The sequence below is a fragment of the Podarcis raffonei genome, chromosome 13 (genome assembly GCF_027172205.1).
Source record: "Podarcis raffonei isolate rPodRaf1 chromosome 13, rPodRaf1.pri, whole genome shotgun sequence".
In the NCBI taxonomy this organism is placed as follows: Eukaryota; Metazoa; Chordata; class Lepidosauria; order Squamata; family Lacertidae; genus Podarcis; species Podarcis raffonei.
In genome coordinates, this window is record NC_070614.1 from 39,349,301 (window position 1) to 39,362,062 (window position 12,762).

The 12,762-nt window shown below is 49.1% G+C and overlaps 1 protein-coding gene across 1 annotated transcript; it reads right to left on the bottom strand.

Annotated features, from left to right (window-relative positions):
- Window positions 1–1,099: 1,099 nt before the first annotated feature.
- On the bottom strand, window positions 1,100–12,073 carry ALDOA (aldolase, fructose-bisphosphate A). Its single transcript, XM_053363575.1, has 9 exons — window positions 11,957–12,073; window positions 5,988–6,113; window positions 5,655–5,866; window positions 4,488–4,542; window positions 4,204–4,364; window positions 3,330–3,413; window positions 3,007–3,181; window positions 2,145–2,344; window positions 1,100–1,542 (listed from the first exon to the last, which is right to left on the bottom strand). The coding sequence occupies exons 2-9, from the start codon at window positions 6,097–6,099 to the stop codon at window positions 1,447–1,449; spliced, it is 1,095 nt and encodes a 364-aa protein (XP_053219550.1). The 5' UTR covers window positions 6,100–6,113; window positions 11,957–12,073; the 3' UTR covers window positions 1,100–1,446.
- Window positions 12,074–12,762: the final 689 nt, after the last annotated feature.

Here is a 12,762-nt window from a genome sequence, read left to right on the forward strand (position 1 = left end):
AGATGATTCCAGCTCTACATCCCATATTAATTCCTCAAACTATCCATGATCAGAAACAATTTTCTGTGCAGTAGTGAATAAAAACTAATGTGGCTTCTTCTAAGAAAAGCTAACCAGCAAAGACCTTGATGTTACTTCCCATGATCTACAGTCTTCACCACTATTTCGCTCAACACTTTTCTGGGGAAGATGGAGACACACACTTTGATAGCTAGGTCATTTAAGTGGAAGAAGCATAGCTGAACAGCTATATAGAAGAGATTAAAGCCCCTGGCTTCGAAGACTCTCAAAAAGAAGGGCAAGGTGTGGGGAACACAATCTGCCACTCAACATGGAGAGTATTTGTCCAAAACACCTGGAGACCACCATCTGCTGCTCCAGAGAAGCGGACACGGAGCAATGGATCCAAACTACAAGAAAGAAGATTCCACCTAAACATTAGGAAGAACTTCCTGACAGTAAGAGCTGTTCGACAGTGGAATTTGCTGCCAAGGAGTGTGGTGGAGTCTCCTTCTTTGGAGGTCTTTAAGCAGAGGCTTGACAACCATATGTCAGGAGTGCTCTGATGGTGTTTCCTGCTTGGCAGGGGGTTGGACTCGATGGCCCTTGTGGTCTCTTCCAACTCTATGATTCTTTGATTCTATGATTCTATGATCAACCCTGGCCAGCATGGTCAATGGTCAGGGAGAGTAGGGCTATCAATGGCTACTAACTGCTATAATCTGCCTCAATGGTTGGAGGCAGAAAATGCTTCTAAATACCACTTGCTGGAAAGCACAGGAGGGAAGAGTGCTCTTGTGCTCTGGGGTTCTGCTTGCTGGGTTCCTACAGGCATCTGGGTGGCCACTGAGAACAGGATGTTGGATCAGGGGGGCCACTGGCCTGAACCAGCAGGCGCTTCTTATGTCCTTATGATGGGAGCTGCAGTCCACAACATATTGAAGGCACTGCATTCACTGGCTATCCCTGGAGTCAACAACAATTGGCAAAATAGGACATAAGCCCAATGCAGCTCCTTGTACATCTTTTGGTACGGTGTGTATGAAACTTTCCATCTAGAACTCTGCGGTGGGAAAGGAAGAACAACAGAGACCCTGGCAATGTTTAAATAGATTCTCTTTTATTTCTAGAAGTCCGCGAGTCAGGCGTCGTCCCAGCTCCGGAGACATTTCGGTGTTATGGCCACGGACCAGGAGTGTCGTCGGTCACCAGAAGGAAAAGCGGGACATCACACACACACACAAGGCATACAGAGGTGGCGGTGGGGAGGTGGATCAAGGGGAAGGAAGAAGCCAAGGCTTCTGGGTTCTTTCAAGGCAAGGCAAAGATGTCCACCTTTCCCTGCTATAGAAGCTGGCAGAGAGGGAGCAGGGCAGGGCAAGAAACAGAACAAGAGACACCACAGGCACAATGTAACAACAAAAGAGCGCAGCCAGGCCTCTGATTTTAATAAGCATGATTGGAGACAAAGAGGGACTCGCTGGCAGCGGCTCCGCCTTTTCCAGATGGAACATATTTGCCCTGGCAGGCAAGGCTGTTGGCCTGTGTAAAACAAGAGGGGGGAGTGAGAAGAGATGTTGGAACTGCTTTCCTCTTTAAAAAGAAAAGCTACACTTCGCACATCCTCCTTATTAGGATCACAGCCACAACATAAATTAGGCCCCTTTTCCTGACACACAAAACTCCTGTCCCCTACCAGGAGGAAACACCAAGGAATCCTGATTCCCAGCGTCACTTTACCCGTAACTTTGACAATTGCAACCCCCTGCCACCTCGCCCATAGCCCTACCTTTTGCCACCAAAAGGTTGGGCGAACAGAACCTGGGAACCCTGACTCTCAATGCAATGTGTGACCAGTTAATTTGTTTATTTTTCAAAGACACACCTCAGACCCCTTCCTGTTCCCCACCAACGTTGCTTTTAGTTTTTCTGCTATTTGCACCCATCCAGATTTGTTGCATTTGATCCTCTTACTAATAATACATGTCTTCCAAAGGGCAGCTTTTGGGGAGATGATCGCTGCACATACCCAACCCCTGAGCATCTTCTTAAAGGAGTTGCTGCTGTCCAGTGGCTACCCAGCCCCTTGCCTTGACCTGCTAGATCCCACTCCCAAGGACGACCGGGGCCCCGGCAATACGTACCAAAGCGCGCTTGATGTATTCTTCCTGAGCATTCTTGAGGTTCTCTTTCTTGCCACTCCAGGCCTTGAGGGCAGAGGCTTGCAGGGCACGGCCATAGGAGAAGGTCAGGGCCCATGGCTTGTGCAGGGGGCAGTTGTTGATGGCATTCAGGTTGATGGTGGCTTCTTCCTCACTCTGGCCACCAGACAGGAAAGTGATACCTGCGGCAAGACAATACAGTTAGCAGCTGGTAAGGAAGGAAGGGTTTAATATCTGAGAAATGCAGAATTGAAGGGGGAGGGGGGAGAAGAAGAGTTTGATTGCAGAAAATGTTAGAAATAAAGGGTATTATATCCACACACACCCCAGTTCTGCCTCCTGAATCACCACTTGTCCCTTCACACACAAAAACAGGTTTGTCTAGCACATCATCTTTTTCAAAAAAGTTGGTGGGGTGGGACAATGTCCCAACTACAGGAAGCTCTCCAGGCAAAAGCTAAAGGAGTTTCCTTGAACAAATACAGTGGTACCTCCGGTTGTGGACAGGATCCGTTCTGGAGCTCTGGTCGGATCCCAAGCTTTCTGCAACTGGAGGGACCGCTTCTGCGCATGCGGCAAAAACCCGGAAATATGCTTCCAGGTTTGCCGCTTACGTATCCCGAAGTTTACATAACTGGAGGGATACGTAAGCGGAGGTACGACCGTAACAAACTATGGTGGCAACTCTGTAACCATTAGAATGATAACTCCACTATTGAACAGATACCAGCAACTGTCCTGTAGGGATGGGCTCTATATATTACTGCAGTGTAAATTGTTGAGGGCTGCCACATATTTTTTGTGGGGCAGGAAGGAACAGGTCTTCGGGGTCCCGTTCGCTTACCAGTAACTGCTGGGGGCACAGTGCGCCGCAGGGCGGTGACGGTTGCCATGGCAATTTCCTCATTGGTGTATTTCTGGGTGCAAGCGTGACCAGCAGTCACCATGTTTGGCTTGAGCAGGGTCCCCTCCAGGTAGATGTGGTGGTCGCTCAGGGCTTTGTACACGGCAGCCAGAACCTAGGCATGGCAGAAGGAGCAGGAGGTCAGTGCTGGGAAGTTCTTCTGAGGTCCTTCTCCTTTCCTTCCACGGCAGAGGCAAAAAAAGGCAAAAGGCAGCCCACACCAACTTGTGTCAATCAAGCGCCTCCCTCCACGTCCACCTCACCTTTTCAGTCACATACTGGCAGCGCTTGAGGTCATGGTCACCGTCAGGGAGGATTTCGGGTTCCACAATGGGGACAATCCCGTTCTGGAGTTGAGAGACAGGGGAGATGGATAGTTAAGATCCCACAGAAAAAAACAGAGCTAAATCAAAACACAGTAAGAATTCCAAGTTGCAAGAAGGACATTTGATCACATGCCTAATCTAGTTAGATGCAACTTAGGCTCTAATTGAGGGCTCCACCTCGATGTTTCAGCAGCTACTGAGTATGTGGAACTCCTTCCTAGTTCAAGTACATCAGAGCTGGAAATTCCACCCAGGAGGGGAAGCCACATGTCTAACCTACCAAATTCCTTGCTGCCCTCTTGTAGCAGCAGACGGGTACTGCAGTTGCAGAAGACTGCCTCCACCCATTTGCAAAATAAGGGCACTGCATGTCCTTGGGAAATTTCCCAGAGCGGTATTTGGCGAAGAGGACAAAACTGCCATTTCGACACTACCATCTTGAGATGCGCTCTGACTGCCAAGCTGCAAGGCAGATTCAAAGAACTGCCCTACAGAGTCAGACCACTGCTCCATCCGTTTGTTTGTTTGTTTATTTGGTGTACTTCCATCCCACCCGCCATCTAACAACCTCAGGCTTGGTTACAAATCCCTTTTTAAAATATATAAACAGCGATACAGAGCAGATAAACAATCCTAATGCCAACTGTCCGGACCGTCATAAAACGATCCATGAGCTGCTCATAACCTGATGACTCAACCTTCTTCCAGCATCCAAAAAACAGAAAATAAGCGGGTCTTTCTAGAAACTGCTTAGTGCTTCAGTAGATGTTGATGAATGCCCCCTTTCCCCTCAATGCCTGCTGGCACTCACCGCCTGGCAGATGCTGGCGTAGCGAGCCAGCACATTGGCGTTCTCAATGATGGCCAGGTGGGAAGGGGTGGTTGGAGTGATCTTCAAGACGCAGCGCCACTTGGCAAAGTCAGCGCCATCCTTCTTGTACTGGGCACAGCGTTCAGACAAGCCATCCAGACCTGCACAGGTAAAAGGGGGGGTTAAGGGCGGATGCCGTCAAACCCAGCTGCTTCTCTTAGCTCCAGGCTAGATTGGCTTCCCTTCGCAACTCCCCCTACAAACACACAGAGATCTAGACTCACCCTGGGTAGTAGTCTCTCCGTTAGTCCCAGCAAGAGGCACAACACCTTTGTCAACCTGCAGGGAGGAAAGCGAAGCAGAGAAGTCTGTTAAGCCTTTGGCTTGCTTCATGGCACGTTTCTTTCCACTGAGCTACACATCTCGTCCTATCAAGTCATTCATCCAGAAACAAACAACATAAATAGTGGCTCCTGCTCATCAACTTGTTGGCCCAACTCAATAGTCTGTAGGCCATATGCAAGTTGTTTAGACCAAGATTTTTGTTTCCTTAGTGAATAGGTAGCTGGGATTCAAAATATCTGGCCGTGATTTGGAGGGAAGGAGGCAATAGAGGAATCCAGATGACCCTGTGGTCTCCAATGCTTTCATCCCCTTAAGATTAGTTCCCATCTAAGCATATCCACATTTATGCAGTAGGACTATAGTCTGTCTTCTTGAGGCAAGAGAGGTAGCAGTGCCCAAGGTGGCTTTCTCTGTGCCCCCAGCCCCATATGTGGAACTCTCTGCCCCATGAGGCTAGGCAGTCTCCCTCTGTCTGCATTCCAGTGACTGAAAACATTCCTTTTTAAACAAGCTTTTCCCTATTGCTGCTTAGTGCATTGATCACAAGTGCCGTGATGAAGTTCTTTGTGTGTTTTTTGGCTGCTGTTCTTAGTTTGGTAATTAGTGTTAATGGCCAGACCACTCTTTTCCTTTCGTATTTGTAAACTACTCTGAGCAAGGAAGGAGAAAGCACCACTATACATTTTCTAAATAAACCATCAAGTAGGCAGACTTTTTTATTTTAAAAAATGAATAATTTTCTATTGCTTACAACTGCCCCTCTCACACACAGGAGAGAATGCCTCTCCTAAAATGATGTCTCTTGTGACATGTGGAGAGGTTATCTAAATTTAAAGAAAATATGAATTTTCTTTAAGGTTTGCTCAGATGCTAGCTCAATCAGTTAGCAAGCCCTTCTGCAAACAGATTTTTTAAAAAGTGGGCGGTGCCTTCAAGTCGGAGCATTTTTTCCTGCGTTGTGGTGGTTTGTTGTTGTTTTTTTGCAAGGTCATGCAGCCTTCAAGGTCGTGCGTCACCAGAATACTGGAACCGGCCTACCTCCCAGGGCACCAAGCATGGTGGGCTCAGGCATTTCAGACTTATCACTTGCCACGCACGTCGCTTACCTTGATGCCAACAACGCCGCCCTTGTCCTTAATGACCTGGGTGAACTGGCGGCCATCATCGGCTTTCTGGTACATGGTCTCATGGAAGAGGATGACTCCACCAATGCAGGGGTTGACCCGGTCATCAGCGGTGAAGAGCAGCTGCCTGTAGAAGCGACGGTTTTCTTCGGTGTTCTCGGCGCCGATGGACTGCAGGCGCTTGGCAATGCTGCCTAGGAGGCAGAGGAGAGGATGAAGCAAACAGTTGTTACATTAAAAGGAAGGCGCTGCAGCCCTTTTTTGATTCCACATTCCTGGCTCTTCCTCCCCACCCAGCAGCTCTCCGTCCCTTACCGGTGGATTCATCAGCAGCAAGGATGCCTTTGCCCTTGGCCACAATGCGGTGGGCAATGTCTGACAGCTCCTTCTTCTGCTCGGGTGTCAAGGCTGGGTATTGGTGAGGCATCTTGAACGGCTAAACTGGAGAAGGCAAAGAAGTGTTAATACAAGCCTGGCAACGCAGTCTCTGGGCGCCCTGCAGACTTGCCTTCCTCTTTTCTGCCTGCTCAGTCCTGTATCTGAAGGAGACACCCACAACAAGGACCTTCGTGTCTGTACAGAGACTGGCCAGGAGGGCGGGAGAGAATTCTGCTCCTCCCTGTTGCTATGGAAACCGGAGGATTCCCACTAAGGTCAAAGGGGATGCCCAGATTAAAGCCATATTTGAAAGAAGAAGGAAAGGCTCCAGCAGGTGATGGCTAGCAGATACCAAGGGCGTTTCAAGGACAGAGGAAATAGCCGTTTACCCTGTTCCTCAAGAGAACCCCAGTTCTCACCCCCCAGTTTTTCCGAATCCTTGCCATGCTCTGAGTTTCCCCCCTGATATTAGCTACCCCATCAGATGCAGCACCTTTGCAATGCGAGTCCAATTGCAGGGGAAAAAACTGGAAAGTGTGAGGGAAGGAGTGAGGAATATTTACGCTTACTGTAGTTTTTTGGGGGGGGGCTGTCCTGTTTTCTTTCCTCCTCTGCAACAGTTGTACATTAAGCTTCACCACGTGATTTCAAATGCTGCGTTTCTTCCCCCACCGGGACTTCCTCCTCCCTTCCCCCACTCCACCCCACGTTTTACCGTCTCCATCTTATCTATCTCCAAGTCCGATCCCCATATTATATAAACCGCGGCGGCGGCGGGTAGAGAATATCCGCAACTGATCATGCGGCCATTCCTTATTTTTTTCTTTACTCGCCCCCCCCCCCACGAAATCCTAATCTGCAAAGAGGAAGGGTTCGCCACTCGTTCTCCTTGGAGGAATGAGTGCGTAAGAAAATGGGGGGGGGGGTCAAACCTGCCTTCTTCCTTAGCAGCAGCAAACAGGAGCCGGGATGGGCGCGAGCAAAGTGAAGCGTTCGAATCGAATGCTCAAAAGAAGCTCCGCGTTCCAGGATCGAACGTCATGTAGCAGGGCAAGGCGGAAAAGGGTGTGAAATTGACTCATTGAGGAGTGGGGAGGGAGGAGACTTAAAGGGCCCAAGCTCTCCCACCCCCTAATAGCGGCGAAGGTATTTATTTAAATATAAGGAAACGGAGATAAGCGTGGACGAACTCTGCTCCACTCGACTGAGTCCTACGCGTAGAAATAAGAGGTTTCATTCCCGTGGCCGACCGTGCTGCAGAACCCCAGCGTGTGCTTAGGAGGAAAATCACGTTTTCTTATTTGCGATTAGATTAGAAACCTCCATAAGCTAGGCGCATTCACTGCATACCCTAAAAGGGCACATGCACTTTTTAACCTGCTCGTTTAAAGAGCACGAAGGGATAAAATGTTGTTGAGGACCGAGGGCGTTGCCCCATCTTCCTGGGAGATGGAAAAGGAAGCCAAATCGGGCTCCATAGGTCTTTCCCCCCCTTTGCATCCTCTGCCAGACTCTAGTTTCAGCGATGACCTTTCAAGGGGACACCTGATCCCCGCTCCTCCAGCTCCTCTGTCCTTTTCTGAAGGACACGCTGCTATTTCTGGATCCCCTCACCCCCGTGAGTGTTGGGCTTGAGCTGCGGAAAAGAGGGAGAGGCCTGGGCATGGGACTGATTGTGCAAGAGAGAGAATCGGAGTGGGAGCGATAAGATGGAACCGGTGGCCCCGCAGAAAGGAATTTTCACAAGCGAAAGGGCAGCTTCTATAACGGGGAAAGGCTGCAAGCCTAAGCACATTTGCAAGCGAGTAGGACCCGTTTGAAAGGACAAATATTTGCTGGCCGTAGCCACAGGCGACTGCAAAACGTTGCCTTTAAATCCAGGATAAGGGATTACAGTACTAAAAGATCAGAAGCAACAACAGCTGATGGCGAAGATTCTGAACTCCCCATAAAAGCTCCAGGGTCAAAACTGGTGGCTTTATCAGTATAGGGACAACAGAGATTTCTTTGACAAGACCAAGCATCTGGGTTCTGGAGTTGTGATCCTGTCAGTGCTTTATTGGCCTACAAGCTGTGCATTGGGGTAAAGATGTCATAGGTGGCTAACTGAGATTGGGGGCGGGGAGGAAGAATTGTAATACTGACTCAAAACCTGGCCACCGAAACAGTCCAGCTGTCCAATAGTTTTTTAAAAAAGCAAAACATATAAACCCAAAATTTTCTGAACCACTTTGAATTCTGCCCAGAGCTTAACCCAATTCAGGGCACCTTCCCAGAACCTGGTTTCACTCTTCTTAGTCCTGTAAACTCATAAATAGGGGTGCATCAGAGCAAGCGCAGAATGCCTTTTGCTCAAGACCACACTGGGATGAGCCTCAACCTTTCTGGTGTTAGGAGCCAAACATTCGTCCCATCTGACATTCTCTGGCGCCAACACCCTTGCAATTTAGAGAGCCAGATAAGGAGGTTCCTTTGGCATCTGTCTTGTAAGATTTTAGGCACCAGACAGATACATTCCAGTTTTCCCAAGCATTTGGATCTTGCTGTGGCTTGATTTTTGGCCTGTTCATGGTGTCTGCATTTTGGGATGGGCAGATGTTATTTTTCTGTTATTGGTTGCTGGTGGATGTAAACTTTTAGTACCATGTAGCTTTGGGCTATTTTATGTCATCTTTGCATTTTAAACTTGCTATCAGTTGCTTTGAGACCTTTTTTCTTGTAAAAAGGGGAGGGATAAATTTAATAAAAAATGCTAGTTGCAATTCAAAGTGCCACTGATCCATGTTTTAAGGAGAACAGTGCATTTCGGCTTGTTTGTTTCAGTTGTAGGACAGATTTCCCCGTGCAATTACTGCACTTGTAATGAACCAGGAGAGATTCAATAACCCAGAGAAAAAAGCTGGGCGCTTATGCACATCCAAGATGTGGGCTGGGGTGCAAAACTGGGCTGTTGTCGGTTTTTTTGCACTGAGCAAGGAACTGCCAGGGGAGCACCGTGGGTTATATAACACCCCAGCGGCTGGGATGTGAGAGGCAGCTGCTGTTTGATTGATGAGAGGAGCGAAAAGGCCAGGCACCTGTGGGGTCAGTGTAACATGGGAATGCTGCAACACCGGCCCCCCCCCCGCCGTCGCCCCTTTGCCTTGGCTTCCCAATCCGAAGTCCAGAACCTTCTTCTTAGCCCTGGTCAGAATCCAAACTGGGCTTCTCTTGGGGTGATTACGGTAATAGCTGAGTCACTGGTCTCTGTGCAGGAAAGCACGTAGCAGGCGGCAGGGGGTACGAGAGAGGCGCCCCTCCCCCTCCCCCCATTCGGACCTGACTGGCGACTATAAACAGGGTTGGCTGATTGGGGGCTTCCCTGCCAGGACTGAACGTACGCGCGGCTTGAACGGCAGAAAGGTCACCATCCGTTCAGATCCCTCTTCCTCATGCGCCGATTTCTTTCACCCCACCCGATCCCAACGCTTTTCCAGTAAGGTTGCCTCCTGACCTCTTCCCCCTCCCTGAGGAGAACGTCCCTGTCTCTTTTTAAAAAATATATCTCCATTACTCTTTTTTTACGTTTCCAAAACGCACAGTCATAGCGAGCAGTTAATCAACAAAGTGATTTACACCGGAAGCTGCCCGGCCTTTTTAATTAAATAGCAGGTCAGGCACCCATTCAACAGGTGAAGCGTTTCCCGGATTTCTCATGCACTGCCTTAAAGGGGACAACAGAGTGAGGAGGTGGCGGGGGGGGGGGAGGCCTACCCGCAGCAGTTAATACTGTTTGCTCCACCTCTGCAGGGCCAGTAAGACCAACCCCTTCTCACCACAACTATCACAGCCACTCGCCCCCTATAAAGTTTCTGCAGAGTCTTAGATCAGCCAGCCTTTAAAGGACAATGCAGTCGAACAGCTGCTCATCCACAACGCCAAAATGACCAAGCCCCGAAATGTTAACAAGGAGGGTATAGGAAGAGGTGTCTAGGCTCCAGGAAGAAGGTGGTGAAGGCTCCCTGTCTTTTTGAAACGATTGCTGAATGGCAATAGATGTTCATTGTTGGCTGTTTTAATGAACGGTATGGATGGCAAGCCGCTTTGAGAGACGACTGTGCAGTACACAAGCCTTTTGAATAATAATCAGTACTGCCACCGGGCTTCCAGTGCAGAAGTGTAGGGGGTGAAGCTTTTCCCCTCTTCATCTTCATGCTAAAGAAAGTTTAGCCTACTAAAATTTCTGCTCCGCCGGCAACTGTTAAGAGCATTATAGCTCTGCCTTCCCCATCTCAAATATCAAAGAGCCTCGCTGCAGATTTATTGTGGCAACTTTCATGGACTTAAATCCATTTCCTCTGGTGGATGGTGTGGACTCTTGTCCACAAAAGCTTATGTTACAATAAATCTGTTAAGTCTTCAAAGTGCCATAAGACTATTAATTGATTTTTTTTCTGCAACACATTAACCCAGCTACCCACCTCTGGAAACTCTTGCTCCCCAAAGAAGTGGCAGTGGGGGGGAGGAGAGCAACAAAGGAAGTAGCTTGACTGCGTGCCCCCAGGCCCTTCACAACAAATAAGCAGAAGCAAGGCAGATCCTTCCAAGAAACGACTGCAGCCCTTTTTAAAAAAATGCCAGATCACTAGTCGGCAAACTGCAAGTCGGCAAACTGTAACCCATTTAGTGCCCACAATGATCTACCATACACACCCTGTCCAGACCACCTTATGTGGAAGAGGGTTTTCACAAGTAATGTTCAGTAATGTGGACAAGGGTATCCTTTTCATGCAGGATAGAAAGCAGCAGGCGGGGCTTTTAAAATCAAAGTATACATTCCATTCAATGTAGGCTTTACATCTGAGTTGCAGATGCAGGGATTGCACGACCTGATTGAAAGCATCATTTGGAAGAAAAGAAATGAAAGCTCCCTTAGATAAGACAAGAGATGGAAGCAGGTTAAGGAGGAGCAAAGAATGAGCCAAGGAGCAATAGAGGTCCAGGCAAAGTGAGGCCACAGGCTTGCTTAGAAGACAAATACTGGAAGGTACAACACACACACACACCCAAACCCTGGAGCGGTGGATTGGGCAAGCACCAGGGACAGAAGGATTGAGACAGACACACACACATACTTTCTGTTCCTGTGTCCCAGATACCATGGGATTATGTGAGCGTTACTTCCTCAAACAATCAGCAACTGTGCAAGACTTTTGCAAGTCATTGCAGCATTCAAAGGAAACAGCCGTGTTAGATAATATAGCTGGAGTCCCTTTGGTCTTACATGGAGTAACTAGATGTGTGAAAACAAGATTCAAGGTTTAGGGAGGCCCCATCAATTATGTAATAAATAAATGATAAAGGGGGTGATGGGAAGAGAACAGAGACAGGATTTAAAAGGGGGGGGGGAGATCAGAGACAGACAGGCTCAGTGATGTTGCTCCCCCCCCCTTTTAAAGGAGAAATCTACTGTTCATAAACTCAGAACAGGCAGAGGGTTTTGTCTGTTTTAAACAAAAGGATACACCCTTGAAACAACATCCACAAATAGCATACTTTGTCATTCACAGAGATGGAATAATAGAATTGCAGAGTTGGAAGGGACCCTGAGGATCATCTAGTCCAACCCTCTGCAGTGCAGGAATATGCACATGTCCCATTTGGGAATCAAACATGCAACCTTGGCGTTATCAGCACCACACTGTAACTAACTGAGCTATAGACGTTGTTTCCCGCTAAGGCCACCCACTGCACTCCTACTGAGCCCCACATCCTATCTCCCTTGAAATCTTCCCACAATCTCATGCAGGCAGCATCTTGGGCCCTTTCCTAGCAGCGACCGACCAGATTTGCCTCTCAACAGCCCCTTCTCCCAACTCCCGCCCCCCCTCCCCAGCCCCCTCCTTTCCCTCCCATCTTTCAGATACCGTGGGTGTAGCGGGGGTTCTGGCAAGACACGACGGCTCCGTTGGGTGCTGGGTGACTGGCAGAGGCAAAACCGGGGGCCGGGCTGTATAAGAAGGGAGCCGGAGCGGGAGGGAGGGGCCGCGCTAACCTTCTCCCCGACCCCTGGCCTTTCGCAGGGCAGCCTAAATATAGGCCTTGGGGTCTGGGAATGTGAAACACGAGGCCTCTGACATTCCCTGCAGAGCAAGGAACAGCAAGGGTGTCACGGGGCCCGGGGCTGAGAGACCTGTGCGATACCCCCTCCCCCAGTGTGGCTCAGTCCCAACCAAGCAACCATCCCCACACATGCATGCTATCCTCCTCTCTGCCCGAAAGCCCGGTTTTGACCCACTTCCCTGCAGCCCTGCACTGGCGGTGGTGCAGACTGCAAGCAACCCCTAAGATTTAGAATATATTTCGGCTCTCCGCCTCAACCCGTGAGCTGTATCCAGCCCCCTCCTCCCTTTCCCAAGGAGAAGGCTAAAGGAGGCAACTTCCACCCTCCATCTTGGGTGATCCCCCCCCCAATTTTCTCCTGCTGCTGGCTTGCATTTTAAAGCTTCTGTTGGGTTTCCCATTTCTGCCCCTACCCCAGGACCTTAAGTCTCCCAGCGCCATCTGCTGCCCCCCTGCAGGAACAACAACTCAATACCAAAAGGGGTTTGTTTTTCTTTTTTGAAAAAAACGAGAGGTACAGTGGTGCCTCGGGTTACATACGCTTCAGGTTACAGACTCCGCTAACCCAGAAATAGTGCTTCAGGTTAAGAACTTTGCTTCAGGATAAGAA